We start from the raw sequence: 17669 nt of genomic DNA, 5'->3' as shown, positions 1-17669 counted from the left end.
GGGATGGGGAAGGAGAGAGGGATGGGAACAGGGATTGGGAAGAGGAGCGGGAGAGGGGAAGGGGATGAGGATGGAGGGACGGGACAGGGACAGGCGAAGGACCGGGAGGGAGGAAAGGCAAAGGAGCGGCAGAGAGGGAAGGCAGAGGCTCCGGTGGTACCTGCGCCAGCGCCGCCGCCCCCGGCCCGCCCCGCCCATCCTCCCCCAGTGATGTCACTGCTCCCCGCCAGCCGCTCAATGTAGGGCCATAGGGGTCATCCGCACAGTGCCTGAGCTTCCTTTTTTTCCCAACAAAAAACCCAACATAAACAAAACAAAATAAAAGAGAGAAAGTTTAACACCCTTCCCCCCGTGTGTATGCGTGCTCTGCCAGTGCTCTGGAACGACGCGTTTGGTGCCTAAGCCCTGCGCGTGCTGGGGGAGCGAGGCGCTCCTCGGGCGCCTGCTTGCAAACGTCAGGCGCTCGCTGGGGCAGCTCCGGGAGCGGGTCCTTCTTGCCCGGGCGGGCGGCGGCGGCGGCTCCTCGGTTCATGTGAGTGTCCCGGCGGCGCTGCGGCTCGGCCGGGCGGGCTCGGCCCGCACCGCGCCCTCCGTGCCCCGCTCTCCGTGCCCCGCTCCGGTGGCCGCGGAGGAAACGGCGCTATGGGTGCCCCGGGGCTGCCCCGCGGGCCGGGCCGGGCCGGGCCGGGCCAAGCCAAGCTGAGCTCCGCTCCCTGCGGTCGGTGGGTGGGAGGGAGCCAGGCGGGGGCCCGGTAATTTGCTGCTGCCAATTTGCTGCGAGCCGCCGGCGCAGCGCGGGTGGGTGCCCCGTGGCGGTGGTCGCAGGAAGGCCGCCCTCATGGGGGAGAATCGGGATCGGAGCGGGAGCCGCAGGAAGCGGCGTCACGGTCGGGGTTCAGTTCATGCCAGGGGATTTATTCCGAGCGCTCTGGCTGTAGGGCGGCGTGGGAAATTCACACCCCGCGCCTTGCGAGGGGGACGCGGCCGTGCGTGAAGCGGCTCGTGTCCAAACGGTTCATCTCCATGCGGTTGGGTCTCCAAGCGGTTGGGATCCTTTATTCGGCGCTGTCACTGGAATGAGCGCTTGGAAGCGGCGTAGGCTGGTGGGCTGTGCGAGGAGATGCTGTGTTAGCCTGGAAAGTGCATGCATGGGACTATCCCCTGGCGTTTGCTTATTACTAAAGGAAACGTAGACGCTGCTTCGCTTTTGGTTGATTGTGTAAGTGCCGTTATACTCTGGCATAGCCTTGAGTGAGGAACAGAGTATAACGCAGTATTTGGTCCATCCTCAGCAGAGGTACAAGGTTTAAGATGCAGCACGTGTTCTGTGCAGGGATGTGTGCTTTGGACTGACAGGGATGAGTTCATGGTTATGTTGCCAGTCCACAGCCCCCCAACATATGGCACCACTCCTGAAGCACTGTATATATTGGGTATCTATCAGTATTAAATCAATATATATCGGTACTGTATGTATCAGACAGTGCTGTACCTCATCAATACGTGGTTTTGAGCTGGGTTTAGCTGCTGGCAAAATAAAGGCAATACTACTGCAAACTGAGTAATGCTTGCATTTCTTACTCTTTCTGTTTCTTTAACTCAGAGATTTTTGTTTTCTTTTAAGTGAAGTCATTGCTTTTCACAAATAGTTCTGGGATTCAGAACTAATCTGAGTTCTGAATAACTCAGATTAATAACTAAATAACTCTGTCATCTAAGTAGATTACTTAGATGAAATCTGCAGTAAGGTGAGGCAGTAGGGATTAAATACAGCCTCCCAGTTTCATATGTCCTTACCATTCATTTGTTATATTATCCTCCAGTTATGTTTAAATTTTATTACACACTGTTGGAAAGGAAGCCCAGATTCTATAAAATTAGGCAAAACCAAAGTCTGAAACCTGAGTTTTTAATAGTGGATGTTGCTAAAAGGTATAAGGCCTTAGAAATGGCTAAAAGAAAGAACTTTGACAAATGGTTGGTAAAGTGGGGGTTTTAGTCTTGGGGTTTTTTTTTTGGTTTTTTTTGGGTTTTTTTTCTTTATTTTTGCGGGGGGGGGCAGTGTTGTATGTTTTTAGGCAGCCTCAAGTCACTGCTTATCAATACAGCTTCATCATAAAATGTTCTCTGCACTCTGTACTCCTTTAAAATATATTCCTTTTGCAGTAATTTTGACTTATGAGAAGATTATGCAATATATTTGTAAGTTGCTTTGATATTTTAGCAGCACTCAGGTCCAAGATGTTGAAGGCAGAAATTATTCTTAAAACTAGTTTCAGCAAGTTTGTGCTCTAGAATGCCTCCTTCCTATTTTCCATACATTGCTCTAGGTATCTTTGTTTATGTTACACCTTTGAATATTAAGAGGGAAGGAAACAACACTTCAATCTCTAGACTGAAAGCAGTGGATTGTGTGAAGAAAAGAGTATCCAATGAAAAAGGATATTAGCTAAAAAAATTTGTGCAACTCTTAAAATAGTCCATCAGATTGGAATAATAGGACTCAAATTGCCTAGAGCCTTGAAGACTTGATACTTCTGATAATGAAGCACATTTGAGTGGGAAAACAATCTGAAAAATAAGTTTAATGCAGAATGGTATGATGATATAGCCTTCATATTGTAACTCTAATTTAGTATGAATTTACTAGTGGCAAGTTAATCTAGAGTCTCTTTATTGAAGGAGGGCTAAACAGTCTGGATTTTTCTTAATCCTTTCAGTTTGTCAGCTTCCCTGCCCTTTCCCCATTAAAGTAGAATAAATAATTTTATGGATGTTGTGTTACTCTGACAAAGCTTGATATCAGACTGAAGTGTGGATCTTGAATTGACAAGAAAAAACACATACTGAGATGCAAAATAGGAGATAAATGTTATCCCAGACCTGTCTAGACCAAGAATGAAAAGAAGATTGAGTTCTTGTGTGTCTACAAATCCCATGGACTTTACAAGTTCCCATGAACATACTTGGGAAATACCTATATAATAAAAATGATGTAAAACAATTGTCATTAGAAGGATTGGTCAGGTGTGCAGAAAGACAAATCTGGTATTGACCATAATATTTTTGAACTTGCCTGATTATGATGTGATTGCTTTATGTCACAGCTATGCATTCATATTTGTCTCTTCTAAGGGAGTGTTACCTAAAACCTAAAGAAGGTCAAATGCTAGCCAACACAGACAAAAGTAAGGAGTCAGCACAGAGGGCAGCTGGTAGGAACATCAGATGTGAGCAGAGCAAATAGCATCTCTTCCTTCTTGCAGTGGTCTGAGTTGTATGATGTCAGTGCAGCAGAGACCCCCAGAAACCCGTGTGTTCTCCTCAGCAGTTACCTGTTCTTACCTTCACCCAGAATCATTTCTGCTGTTACATATCCTGTCATGCTGGGGGTGAGGGGAAGTCAATGTTTATTTTTCATTTCCATGGTTACAGTAGTATTAAACAGCAGGGGGAGGAAAAAGGTCTCCAATAGCTTTTTTCCTCCAGTGCAATGGAAGCCGTCCTTATAGTTTAATATAGTTTCAAAAAGATTTGGATACTTCTCAAAGCAGTCTTCTGATCTTTTTTCTATTAATATTTTGTAATATTGAATTTTGTATTTCTCTGTGTCCAGGGAAAAGTGCTTTTTTAAAAAAAAAAGCTTCTTTAAGGAAAATCTTGAAGTGACTGCAGATCAGTAAGTAACTGATGAAGTTCAACAATTTTTTCTCTTGGAGGACAAAAAATAATGCAGTGTTGTCTGCATTATAATGTTAGAGGTCAATTTATTCAGAATGAGTGTAAATTTAATACGTTGTTATTTTACTTCACAGGTGGTTTCTTTATCCTGCTTTCATACTTAACAGATCTTTCATGTCTATTATGTTGTCCCAAATAAACACACTTGAATATGTGGAAATATCACAGAAGGACAGGTTTTTATTGCATGTTTTTTTAAGTTAAATAAAACACAGGCATGTAAAAGACAGAAATGTGATTGGGTTTGTAATACTGGGTGTAACAAAAGGACCCTAGCAGAAGAGGAGCAGAAGACCTTCTCATCTACTGTAACTTAATCACTTCTGACAGATGTTTGCCTAGCCTCTTTTTAAAACCTTCCAGTGATGGATATTCCACAGCCTCCAAAGGCAGCCTGTTCAGTCTATTACTCTTACTTGAAAGTTTTCCAAAACTTAAATCTTGCTTTCTTTTTCATGTCTGCATCAGAACTGGTGAACAGTTTAGTCCCATTCTCGTACCAACTTGCTTTGTCTTTGAAGAACAAGACCAGGTCTCCCATTTATCTTCTCTTCTGTAGACTAAACAACTGCACTTCTTTCAAGCTTTTTGATCTTCTTTGAAGTGTCTTGAAAAAGTTGAGAGGCAGGAAAGGGGAATCTGAACAAAGGCAAAACTCTGTGCCAGTTGTAGGGGGTCTTGAGTATGTATGAGTTCAATGTGAGTATTGCTTGGGCAGCCTCTTGAGCAGCTGAGGCAGTTTACCTATAAAAAATTGTGGCTGGTCAGGCCTTTCCTGACTTGCTTCTCCCTTATTCCATCCTATGTCACTCAGACTTGCTTTCTAGACTTTCTAGAGAAATTAGAAGTTTGAACTTTTTTTTTTTTTCTTTAAACTGGAGCAGACAGGTGTGGCAGGTAGTAGACTCCCAGGTGAGGAGTTGTTCTCTGTAGTTTTTGTGATGTAGTGTTTTGTTAATAGATTAAGTTGTTGGTTCCCTTTATGCCTTTTGGGCCATAGAGTTTTCTAATGGTGAAGTCCATTACAAGCTTGAAACATGTTGCAAGAATGTATTTTCCTCCTGAAAATACAGCCCCTGTGGTTACAGTCAGTTGAAAAGATTTGATAGATGAAGCAAGAGAAAGTGATTTTTTGAGCATACTAAAAATGTGCTAGTTTGCTTGGGTAGCATGATGGCTCCAAACGTTTTGAGATTGTCACCATGTCCATTTGAGTATTCCTAAACTTTCCAAACATCCATGTTTACATTTAAATAGGAAAAGTTTCTTGCCTGAGCATGCTCTGTGCTTCTAGCAAATGCTTTTAAGTTCAGTAGCGTTAGAAGTTTCTGGGCAGTTATAACTGGTTTTAGGCATGGCAATCGCTGTCAGTCTTGATTACAAAGTTCAGTGTGCCAGATTGCTGTTCTTTCTAGGGTACAATTGCTTATGATGCAAATCTCTGGGCAGCCTCAACCAATGCCTCACCACTCTCAGTTCTTAGGTTCTTATGTCACTTAATATAAATTAACAGCCTAGAAACTGTGCTTTGACTTCCAGAACTGCAGAGAGGGAAGATTAAACTAGCATTCCTATTAGAAAGCAACATGTACTGTATTTAATCATCTGCTAAACACAATTCATGTAGAACTCATTCTTTCCTCAGAATTCTTAAATGCTGACAGAGATTCTATTCAGGATTAGGAGAAAATTGAATTCCTTGCAGCTGGTAATGCATTAAATATCATCAAAAATTGCCTCAAGTTAGCACATGTATTCTTGAGGTCATTTGCTTCAATCTTTTGGCATAAAACCGCCTATTATGGAAGACTTTTATTTCCATTTCCTTCTCATCAGGAGCTTTTCCAACATAGCTGAGTATGAATTAATAGTGTAAAGCTTAGTTTGTGACTTCAAGACCCTCTCTCAGAAACTATCCATTGCTATTGGATCTGATTTCTATCCCAGAGTGTTTCTCGGTTACAGTTTAATATACAGCTTTGTAGTGGCATCTTGTTTCAGACTGTCAAGATAAGTGGACAGATCATTTCAGCAGCTCATTTGTCCAGGGTAGCTGGGGACTGCTGTTCCCCCAGGAGTGCAGGAGCTGGTGCATGGCATGCAAGAGGCATTGCATTTGGCTTGCTGGCAGCTGCTCTGGAGGCAAGGCCCTGAGTCCACCTCTGTGAGCACATCTGCTAGTCCTACTGTAAGGTTTGAAACCTTCTGTGTCAAGGGCTCTAATAATTGGTAACAGTTGCACACTGAGGAAGTCACTGTTGCCAGCTAGGATATGACACTGAATCATACCCCAGGGAAATTAATCCTTTCTTAGGGTTCAGTTACCCCTGCTGCATCACAGTGGGTAAGTAATTTCATATCCAAATGACCTTCTATAAAATAATGCTCGTGATATGACCTAGGCACACTCAGATCTTTTCTTTTCCTTTGCAATTTACTGAAAGCTTACCTGCAAATTAGCCCTTTTGAAGATGTTAAACCAACATATGTCAATTGAAAATAATTGCTTAAAAATTATTGGATTTTTAATAGAAGAATTTGGAACACAGCAAAATTAGAATTTAGCTAACTTAAAACTTCTTTTGTTTCTATAGTTTGAATCCATAAATGAAAAATGGCTATTGCCCAAAAGCTGCTTGGAGGATTCTTCTGTCAGAGACTATCAGTCTTAATAGCTGACATCAGCCCTCTCAACATCCAAGATGAGTGCACAGGGAGTTTGTTTGCTTTTGTGAATTTTTATTTCCCGCTGCACAGATCAGCATTAAAAGAGGGGAAATAATTTTCATCCTGGAAGTTTTAAAAGCTGTGAACCCCAAGTGCTTCTCAGTTCATACAACTACAAAGATGGTGTAGATACTGCTGGAACGTGGTTTTGAAGTGACATGAAACTGCTTCTGGCTGCTGAGGATTAGTTGTCAGCCCACTTTAGATACAAAAGTTCATTTAGACTTTTCATTCCACAGCTGAATAAATTATTTTCTCTGCACAGGGTTAGTTAGTATCTTAATAGGTTTTCATTAAAATATCATCCTATTATGTGACTAAATTCAGCATTGAAAGTACAATTATTTGTGTTGTGTGGGTTTGGTTTTTTTGTGTTTTGTTTTGGTTTTGGTTTTTTTTTTGTGTAAATAAGATGCTGTAGCTGCAGGCTCCAAGTTCATCAAGGACTGCTGTTACCCTGAAAATTTTGTTTGACAGCTTTGTTCTTCCCTATTAAAAGATGTTTGCCATTATTCTTGCATTGGTTACACTCAGATGTGCAGACTTTCATGCTTTCAGTTTTTTCTTCAGGTGTTATTTGGCCCACATAAAGAATGCCTCAAGGTTCTGCCTCAGCAGCTGCTAATGTGTCTGAAGTTAGAGGACACTGATTCTTTCAAAATACATCTGCATGGGGTCTGCTCAGTGCTTTTGTGAGTAAATAATGGTTATTTTTAACCTGAGCACTACTATGTAAGATAACTAGCAGACAGGTTTCAGATATTAAGAGCATTAGGAACTGAAATGTTCCTGTGAACTACCTAACCAATACCATTATTTTGCAGACTATTGCAGACATAAAATACATTGTTTAATGACATTCTTATTCTCAAACTTCAAGTTTCTAAGGAAGAGATATTTTTGAAGTATCTTCTTAGCAGCTAGGGTTTTTGACAAAGATTTTTAACTTTATTGCTATAACAGACCCAAAAGATGAATACCAGATTTTGAGGGGTATTTTAAAAATACATCTTTGTTCTCAACTGAGACTTCTCTTAGGGAGAGAGTGTAAACAGCTCTTTCTTTCTTTTCCTTTCTGTAACTGCTTTACTTGCTCTAAATCAAGGAAGTAGTGTTAATGTTTGCTTTTTTTAGGATAAAGTTACAGAAATCAGTTTAGTGCCTAAGAAGCTGTTCTACTTGGCATCAACAGGTAGATTTCAGTGCAGTTCTGATTCTTCTCTCTGATTTATGAGTAGTTTACTCTGTAGTTACAACAGTAATCTAAAGCTTTCACTTTACTTTCCCAGTAAAACCCTAGAGGGTGAACCACAGTACAGATTCTTTGAGTTCCTGTGACATATGCTGACCTTGCAGACTTGTCCAGATGCAGCTGAGTCTTCTTAAATTTCTGAATTTATAGGCATATGTGTGTGTCAGTAATTGTAAAGTTCATCACCTGTCAGGGAAGTTTTATGAGGATACTTTGAGACATGAATAGCAAATGCATTTTAATATATGTATTTATTTGTATATGTACACATATCTGTATATAACCACAAAAAACCCCAACAAAATGAAAGAAAAACGAAATGAACAAAAAACCTTGTCAGTTTTTGATGTAAGGTTTCTGTTCCAAAGACCTGGATGTATTTTGTGTTTGGCAATCGGTGATTACAGTCAAAGAAATGAGGCAGCGTGTCATGGGCATTGCATCTTTTCCATCATGGGATTTATTGTGGGAACTTCTTGTGCACATGATGATCATTTACTGAAAGATTTTGATAGTCTTATTAAAATATTAATGCAGTGGGATTCGAAAGATAAACATTGTTGAAAAATACATAAGGCTGTCCAACTGTTTTGGCATATGAGCTGCTACTTAAACTGCAGCCTGCACTACAAAGCACAGCCAGATGAATCTCTAGGGCACTTGCAGGGACCTGGCAGATGCAGTGGGTGTGGAACCTGCTGAGACTTCAGTCAAGTGGTTCAAAGAAATTGCTTTCCTTGAGCTGTGTTGTGAGCCATCCTTGGCTGCTCAATTACCGGGCAGACTGCTCAGGTTAATAAATTAAGGTGTAAATTTTGTTACAGACCACATCCAAATGCTTGACTGCTGTCTTAACCTGGGCAGAACTCCTTAAGGGTGATCATGCCTCTGCTTTGTTTAGTCCTTGGAGTCTCTCCTCAGAGATGGGGAAGAACACAAAGTTGATTCAGAATTGGGCTGAGGCAAGCATTAGTAGGAATTTCTCCCTGGATTGACATTTAGCACAAGTTTACATCAGGAATGTAAATAAAGCTGAAAGTACTGTTAACCTTTTGAGTGTTGCAGCTGTAGTGTGTTAAGGTGTGATGCAGTTAATTAATATAATGTGGCATCTACTAAAGTCTTGAAATAGAAATGGAATGAAAATTATTTTTACTCCTCACTTGAGTTTCTAATGAGCTCTACCATATCAATCCCAGACATCAATTTTAATGCAAATTAGGCCAGTCAATTTCATTCGTTATATGTTGTAATATATGCCTTACTTCCTCATTCATTGCTTCTCATAGATCTGATTTTTGCCTGTCTCATTAATGCTACGACTTGCTTGTAACTTCAGTGCATCATTCCCTTTCAAGGCAGACTTGTCTTCACATTTAAAAATAGTCATTACTAAGTAACTTCTGTTGCCTCAAAATTGGTACCAGTGGATGGGCCTTTTGTTGTGTGATGTTCCATCATATGTTTAAAAAATCTCTTTCATGCTGTAGTGTTTTTCAATATGAAAAAGTTCAGTTTTCTGTGTTTTTACTATTTACAGCCCTTTAAAATTGGGAGGGGTAGGCTCTTAGGACTACTAAAAGGACCTGTCTGCAGCTGGGATTGAGCCTGATTTATCTGGCAGCCAGAAGGGTTGGACTCTAGTCTCCAGAGCTAGCAAATAATTCCATAGAGCTGACATTCCTACTTGGATGGACTGTATTAGACATTTTGGTGTTTGAAAATCTGCAAAGCAGTTATTCTGACTTTCTCAATGCCAAAGATGTGAGTTGAAATAACATACAGCAAAAATGTGCAGCTTTGCCTACTAATTTGGTGCTTGGCAAATTCCATTCGATACTGACCCCACAGAAGCTTATAGACAGGGAATGCATAATAAATTGTAGTTAAGAGCTAAATGAAAAAAAAAACCAACAAACCAGGTTGTTTGACTGTTTAAAGCCCCAGTTGCAGCAATCACAGTCTGGGGAGAAAGGATGACATGATCTGATGTCTTTCTGCAATTTTGAATCTTTAAAGCTGTCCTGATGTATTTTGTAACACCCTCTTAACATTTTAGGCTGTAACTTCATTTTGTTCATATTCAAAAGACCATTCTTTTTTTAGAAAAATAGAATTTTTCTAATAAAATTTAGAAAAAAATTTTTCTTTAGAAAAATACCAGGGTAGTAGTTAGAAATTAATTTCATCTTTTGTAGTACCCATATCTCTAGTACCTGGCAGGGAATTGCTAGTCTAGTACTGCAAGTCAAAAATCAGGTTCCATGATGATTCATTTGATAATTTCTAGATTTCAACTTTTTATACTGCAATCTACCAATACTGCTCAAATGTTGGAAAAAAACCCCAAAACCAGACCAGTTGTGGAGTTGTGGATTGGGTTTGGGGTCAGGAGTTTTGTTTTGTTGATTTATTTCTTGACTTTAAAAAATTTTTTGTGGGTTGTTTTTGTGTGATTTTTGTTTGTATGTTTTCTGGGGGTCGTTTTTTTTTGTTTTGCTGTTTTTTGTTTGTTTTGGTTTTTGTTTTTGTTTTTTTTTTTAATTTTGCTGTTGCTTTTCAAGTGTTTGCCATTGTTCTGCCAAAAAATGTTTTGATAGGTCTCATTTGCCATATGTGGAGAAGGAGCTGGGTGAGCATCTACATTTTGAATACTTACACACATTTGCTTAAGGCCTTGGATTGTACTTTTAGATGTGTGAACTTCGTGCTATTCAGGAAACATACGTTCTTCCCTTACAGTGCTAACAATAAACTGAATTCTGAAAGAGAGTTGAGCTGGTAATTAAATCTTCACTGATATGTGCATGCCTCAAGTGTGCTTGAAATGGTATTTAAGTGTAAGTGCAGTATGTCTTTTTTTTTTTGCTCCGTTATAACAAGGAAATGATGGGTTTGATAGTAATGCAATGCAGAAGTACCTAATACTTAAAATTCTTCTGTTTTCTTTCTCAACATTATATTGGTCGTTATTGATAACTTTGCCTATTTGTATATGGATTTAAAAGGCACATTTTTTTGAAACTGTGAATAGCTCTATACTTGACTTCTTTATTGAGGATTTTTTTTTTTGTAATTGAGGATTTTTTTTTTTATTGAGGAATTCTATTTTTCCACATGAAACTGTGGAAAACCTACATTTCCAATATGTAACTGTGATTGTTTTCTGTCTGTTAAGTGTGGAATCACATGATCTTTTGGAACTTCATTTCCTGAGAAGGGATATATGGGTATAAAAGCCATGATTGTGTTTTACAACATATAACAGGTATAAAGCCAATGAAATACCAATTTTTTTTTGGTAATGATGAAACTTACTAAATGTAACTGATTTCCAAAATGTCCTAGCACCAGAACTGTTTAACTGAAAATTTGTAACAAAGTGTTTCAGGCCATTGCTCCCCTAAGACAAGTGGGGAATTGCTGCTGCTTTTCTTTGCATTACTTAGAGTGAAGTATGAGGGTGATCAAGTCAAAACTAAGATTTGATCTCAGAACTAATTAGTTGTAGCTCTCCTGTGTTTTGGCTTGGATTTTTTTATATAGCCTAAATTTTCGGAGGTTTCAAAACTAAAAACTCTCTTAAGTTTTTCTTCCAAAAATGTGAACTCATCAAATCAGGTATTCTAAATCTTAGCAAAAGGTGCTGACAGCATCAGGCCTAGAATATTTTATCAGAAGTTAGAAGGAACCTTTAAGAAAGAATTGATTTATAAAGCGTGGATCTCAGTTCTCTAAGATGAGAAAATATGGGATGAGTTACAACAGTTGCCTAGTTGCAGTGATACTTTGGTTCAGCCAAAGAAAACATACTTCTGGTCTGCTTTCTTCTGTTTTGATCTGCTAACTGTTGCTCCTTACCTTGCAGAATAAAAAGGTGTGATGTGAGATTCTCAAATCTGGTTCACTGTATCCTCACAGTTCGTGGAAGTGCATAGCACAGGAAAGCAGAGTCTGGCAAACAGCTGGCACATTCTGTTATGTTTATGGGTTTTTGTAAGATTGTGTGCCAGAAAGGACCATACTCAGAAAAGATGCTCAGATAGAAGGCTTTGAACACACTTCTTGTAGAAACAAAGTGATGGCACTTGGTCTTTTTACAGAGAGTAGCATACTTTATATACAAATTGGCCATAATTCTGCAAAGGAACAAAACGAGTTTAATTTGAGATCTCCTTAGGATTTAAGACCAAAAGCTTAGGAAGAGGAATTAACATTAAGTATTTTTATATAGTTTAAATTATTGAACATTAGTTAGCATTGGAGAAATTATTTTTGTGGTGTTGATAATTTTTAGAATATACCACTGATTCTGTTTGATTTGAACAGATCATCTCAATTGAAAAGCCAGCATGTCATTTTGCAGATCTTTATTTTTTTCCTCTTGTGAGAAAACAAAATCTTAGATCTTGGTTGGCACTCATTAACACACCATAAACATGTGCCTCACAGAAAATGCCACTTGGGCCATTGTGTGCTCTTTGTTAAAGGTGAATACAATTGGCTTTGCTCTAGGAATTCTTGATTCCTCCATGGCAAGCACAGAGCAGGATGGGTGAGAGCAAAGCTCCATGCAGAGGAGAATGCTGTCCGGGTGTGGTGGGCTGTCAAAGTTTACCCTCTCACTGTGAAGTAATTAACGTGTACATGGGAGAGGAAGAGAGGAGAAGGAGGCACTTGTGGTTTAATCTCCTGCAGTTGTAATCTTTTTGTGTTGATATTAGCAAAGCATTGCAAGAAAAAGCTGGGAGCTTCAAAGTGCTAAGCTTTTTAAAACTTCCAGCTGGAAAAAGGAATGCTCAGAGTTAATTGTTTTAGGCTTTAGCAGTCAGTTGTTTTTCAGTTTCAGGTGTTGCTTTTTATTTTGCTTGTTTGTTTGTGGTTTTGTTTTGGTTTTTTTTCTGTTTAGTGGTTGCTTTTCCAATAGTGGAAAGTAATTGGTTCTATGTTCAGACTATGGATCGATTCCAAAACTAATTTTTAGAGTTTTAAGTTTTAAATTTTGTCATTAATTTTATAGGGATTTTGGCTTTTTCTTTTTTTTTAACAATCGACAGCATTGAAAAGTAAGGTACAAGCAGATTTACATTTTTAGCATCTTTTGTGTGTTCAGTTTTTGATTTGGATATATTTTAAAGTTGAGTCCAATGTTGATAAAGTATTTGTAAAACATGTTAAAATTTGTACTTACATGAGAAGGCTTGATTTGTTATAGAGAGTTTCCCACTTTGGGGACACTTCCACACTACTTGTTTTTGAGCAGCAAAGTGAGATAGTGCCTGTTTTCTCCTGCAAGGGAACTGCAGCTACTTAGAAGATGGCATCAGACAGTGCTTTCAGTTTAAAAAAAACATGGGCAACTCTCTTAAGCAGCAGGTAGACTGATGAGAAATGAAACAGCTGTTATGTGTTGATGTTCAGTGCAATGAATAACTGTACAGCTTGAGTCCTTCATTTCAAGATTGAGTTCCATTGAGTGGAGCAAGTGGGTTTTGGAGCAGTCCTGAGTGTCTTGCAAATAACACAGCAGTCCCCAGAGGTCTGAGATAAAACTGTTTCCCTTAGCTAAGCAAGCAGGTAACTTAAGGACTTTTCCAGAATGTCTGAATGTAAATACACCATACCTGTTTTTCAAAGCAAGGGAAAGGAGCTCATTAGGCACAATTGGATGAAGTGACTTTACTTTCAGTTGCTCTTTGGGACATTTTTTCCTAAGCAGGTTAGAATATATCTGCAGTAAGCTGTGATCTGGTTTTTAAGCTATATTATTTCTGGTTTTCTTTCTAATTTTTAATTTGTGTATCACCAATAAGGGTTGGTTGTTGTAGGATTTTTTTGTGTTAGGGTGATAGGACAGTGGAAGGCAAAGAAAATAGAGTAAAGGTGAAAAAAGAAAAAAAGAAAATTGACTGTAATCTTTGATTGTTGCAGTTCTCATATTTTTAATGTGTTTTGTATTCTATAATAAAGGGTGGATCTTACTTTTTTTCCTTCATGTGCCCTTTTTGGATACAGTTTTATCACTCTGCTGTATGGGTTCCTGTGCTTGTTCCTGCAGCAGTTCATTTCAGCCTGTTGCCTTTCCCTATTAGCATCGGAAATACCTATTCCTTCGTGTTATTGTTACAATACTAGCTTTACAGAAATTTATTTGACAAGTGGGAAAATTGTAATCGTGTAACTTCATTTCCAGATCTTCAGTTCATTAGCCAACTTGGCTAAAATCTATAAAATGTACCAGTTCTATTCACTTTGAAGTTTTAGTAGCATTTTTGTTGTTGTTGGAAAAGTTTCCACTGTTAGTATTGTGTTCCCCTGAGAGAATTTGTAGCTTGCAAGAAATCTTACTGGTATGCAGACTGTAATATCCCAGGCTTTGTATTATGCTGTGTTGTGCCATGATAGTTTTATGTCTGTTTCCATTTGACATCTCAATTAGAAGCTTATTGGAATCACTGGTTTCCTTTTTGAAACTCTCTGTTTTCAGTCTGGCCATGAAAACAAAATTATTTTCTTGTTAGCAGACATTAATTTGAATATAAAAATTAATTTAGTTGTCCTGGAGAGATATTTCTGCTCTTTGCTCCAAGAGAGTTTCTTTCTTTTAAAACAAAAATCTGTTGTGGATGAGTGGAAGGTGTGATGGCCATAATACTCTCACATCTTTAAGTGAAACAGTGTGTGTAGCACAGACTTTGTTTGTATTGCCTTGCAAAGAAGGCAGGATTCTGGTTCATGCATCACATTTCAAGATACCCCATGCATCATCTGTCTATTACACCTCTCTCTGGCTTTGTGAATTTTACTCTAGGAACTTTTAAATACACTATTCCTTTTAAATACACTATTCCAGAATAATTGTAGTTAGTTTTCTGAGGTTTTTTAAATTTAAATATATTCCTGTGGACATTTGAGTTATTAATAATGTAAGATCAGATCTAAAACGTGTGTCGATTTTTAGAGTGCAGCAGAGAAAGTATGTTAACCCTGGCATGAGTGTGATTGTAGCTGTTCACCTTTCAGTTATTCCTAATCTCTTTTTTCTTCAGCATGACTTTTGTTGCATATCCCAATAGGGAATATTATTTGTATGTTAAAACCAGATTTAGATCATAGCATTACAATAGTCTTGGAATAAAATAGGAAGTTATCTGCCAATTTGATATGAGAAAAGGCAATTTTGTATTTTGATAAAGTTGAGGAGCCAATACATGTGCCTGGATTTCCATTTTCTTACCAATTCTTTCATTTGTTGCAGTTCATGGACAAATTTACAGGAATTGAATCACCTCACAGGAATTAGATCACCATTGCTTGTAAAGATCTTTTCTTCCCACCTGTAACCAGTTTTCTTGATTCACAGAAGAGGCAACTGTTAGTACAGATTCTTTTCTCATTTAGATACTGAGTGGGAGGGAAAAAGCACTCTCTGCTGCAGATATGAGTGATTGTAACAGTTTTTCATCATTCTGTTGCCATTATTTGAGCTCTTGTGTTTAGACACAAATGTTCCTGAGAAGGAAGGTAGGCCGGATTTGGTAGCTTGCAAAAAATAAAGGCTGGACACCAGGCATAACTACTTTCTGGAACATTAGTGAAACATTAGTAAATAGTGAATATCATAAAAGGTTAGACAGCATTTATTTGTGCTCTTTGCTGGTCTTTTGTGTTCCCTGCTTCTTTGTTATCTGTGTGCTGGCCCTTCCATTTCAGTGGGTGCAAAATCAAATCGTCAAAATTGGTCCTAAAATAACTCTGAAGTGTAAACCTCTAATAAAAGTTGGTTTTATCTCAGATAAGTAAAAATACTCATGAATTATGACTATTAAAAGTAAAACAGTAAAGTCTTAATATATGCACAAGCACAATGTATGAAGTATTCAGTATATTCTGAATAAATTTATTGGAAACATTTGGAAATTTTTGTGGCATGATTCCATTTTCTTAGTCTCAATAAAATTTGATATACACTTATTTTTTTTTTTAGTTAAGCCCAGGATACAGTGTTTTCCTGTCCAATCTTTCCCCTTTTATTTCCTTCCACATCCCCCCCTGCTGCCCCCTCCACCTTTTCCCTGTTTCATGAAGGAAGAAAACATTTTCTGCTGCTGGGAAGAAAAATAGCTTTTCTTTTAAAACACTTGAAAGCAGCTGTCAAACATCAGATTCTGTTTAACTTTGAATTTTGTTTGGACTTTGCGTTAGGAGGTAGGAGCCCGGCTTTTCACTTAGCAAATTTTTTTGTTCAGCAACTGATTTGAGAACAGCTTGACATGGTAAGAGATAATAGTGTTATTGCATTAAGAAGTCATTAATTTTAGGCTGTTCTTTGTCTAGGTTTTTATCCCGTTTTTTGGTAAAGATGGCAGCCAACAATGCAGTGCTGAACAGACTGGAGCAGAAGGGTGCAGAGGCTGATCAAGTCATTGAGTACCTCAAGCAGCAACTTGCCCTCCTCAAGGAAAAAGCCAGTAAGATCTATCTTAGGCTAAACCTTTTAACTAGATGGTTAACAGTAAATGCATATAAGAGAAAATGAGAATATTTGGTGTGTCAGTCTTTAAAGCATTTCAAGTTCTCCAAGATAAACCTTGCAATCGTAGCCCCACTTGACTGTCATGGGGGCTGTGGGGGCTTTGTTCTCGCTTGGTTTGGGTTTTTTTGAAGCTGCTTATTCTGAAATAGAAGAGGTATGGATGAGGAAGAATTAAAACACAAATTATGGAAATTTGATAGAACATGATTCTATTTGAAGAGAGAAAAGGAGTTGGAAAGAATACAAGACTATGCCTTATCCTGAATTTAGTACTGATTTTTCACAACTATGGCATTCTGTCAAGAGTGTCATAGCTTCAATTTTGATATTTTGTACTCAACTGTATCAGTGAACAAAGGTGCTCTGTATTACAAACATTATCAGGGTTTTTCTGTAGGTTTCTCAGAGTTTTTTCTTGTGATTCTGTTTAGGGGACTGAGAAGATAGTATATTGAGAGGCAATTTGATTATATAACTCTTGTAAAAATGTCTATTTCAACAACAAAGAAAATAATTCCTAAGTATTTCTGATTATATACCCCTTGAAATTTTTCACTTTTGTGCTGTTTGTCTCACCATGTTTCACTTTTCTTTAAAAACAAACCTCTGTGTCCAAAGTGATGAATGCTAGTTACTGAAACCTGTTTTTTTTTAATGTGTCAACTCTAGTCTTGCAAGCATCTCTCCGAGAAGAGAAGAAGCTCCGTGTGGAAAATGCTAAACTGAAGAAAGAAATTGAAGGGCTGAAACAGGAGCTGATTCAGGCTGAAATTAGAAATGGAGGTGCGGAAAAAAAGTGCTATTCTCATGCAAATTGATGTAGTTAGCACAAAACTATCTTAATTTTCCTTGATTTTTATTGTTCTGCATGTGACTCTATGGTATTTCTTACAAATTCTGGATTTTCCCTGATTCCATGCCTATGAAAAGTTACTTGATTCCAACATTTTAAGAAGCTGCAGGCCTGACAGATCTATATACTAAACTTAATGAGACATGGAACTAGTTCTTTGTATTTTTTTGTTCAGTGCCTTGCATAATAGGCCATGAACCTCACTGATGACAATGATTCCTTGTAATTCTGTAGAAATTGCTACATGTCTAACTCCTCTTGCTACTTTGAATATTTAATCTAGCATGACTGAAAAATCACTATGGAAAGATCAAGCCATGGTGCAAAGTACAGATGGTCAGGGACTTACTAGGAAAGCTGTGGTTTTGTAAATTTATAAACAATGTGTTCTGAATTTATGATTCTGTGCTTTATACCAGCCTTCCATTGGACTTATTCTTTCTTTGCTCTCCTCTATGTAGTTCTATTCAGTTTATACCATCATTATATACTTAATAGTAAAAAAAAAAAAAGGAAAGAGGAAAAAAACCCCAAAACTGAAGTGTTTCAGATACATTGTG

General features: G+C 38.3%; 2 protein-coding genes across 2 annotated transcripts in view; one reads left to right on the top strand and one right to left on the bottom strand.

Moving 5' to 3' along the window:
• TBCK (TBC1 domain containing kinase) overlaps positions 1-223 on the bottom strand; it is an 88304-nt gene extending 88081 nt beyond the window's left edge. The window contains exon 1 of the mRNA XM_066548145.1: positions 161-223. The gene's annotated coding sequence lies outside the window, so the exon portion shown is untranslated. The remainder of the gene's footprint in view (positions 1-160) is intronic.
• Positions 224-484: 261 nt separating this feature from the next.
• The window catches only part of AIMP1 (aminoacyl tRNA synthetase complex interacting multifunctional protein 1), a 31455-nt gene continuing 14270 nt past the window's right edge, over positions 485-17669 (top strand). The window contains exons 1-3 of the mRNA XM_066549007.1: positions 485-532; positions 16058-16191; positions 16926-17039. Of these exons, the coding sequence (XP_066405104.1) occupies positions 531-532; positions 16058-16191; positions 16926-17039 (250 nt within the window). The 5' untranslated portion in view covers positions 485-530. The remainder of the gene's footprint in view (positions 533-16057; positions 16192-16925; positions 17040-17669) is intronic.

This window comes from Molothrus aeneus, chromosome 4 (genome assembly GCF_037042795.1).
Source record: "Molothrus aeneus isolate 106 chromosome 4, BPBGC_Maene_1.0, whole genome shotgun sequence".
Classification (NCBI taxonomy): domain Eukaryota; kingdom Metazoa; phylum Chordata; class Aves; order Passeriformes; family Icteridae; genus Molothrus; species Molothrus aeneus.
The sequence above is the reverse complement of the archived record's forward strand: the minus strand, read 5'-3'. Positions and strand labels throughout refer to the sequence as shown.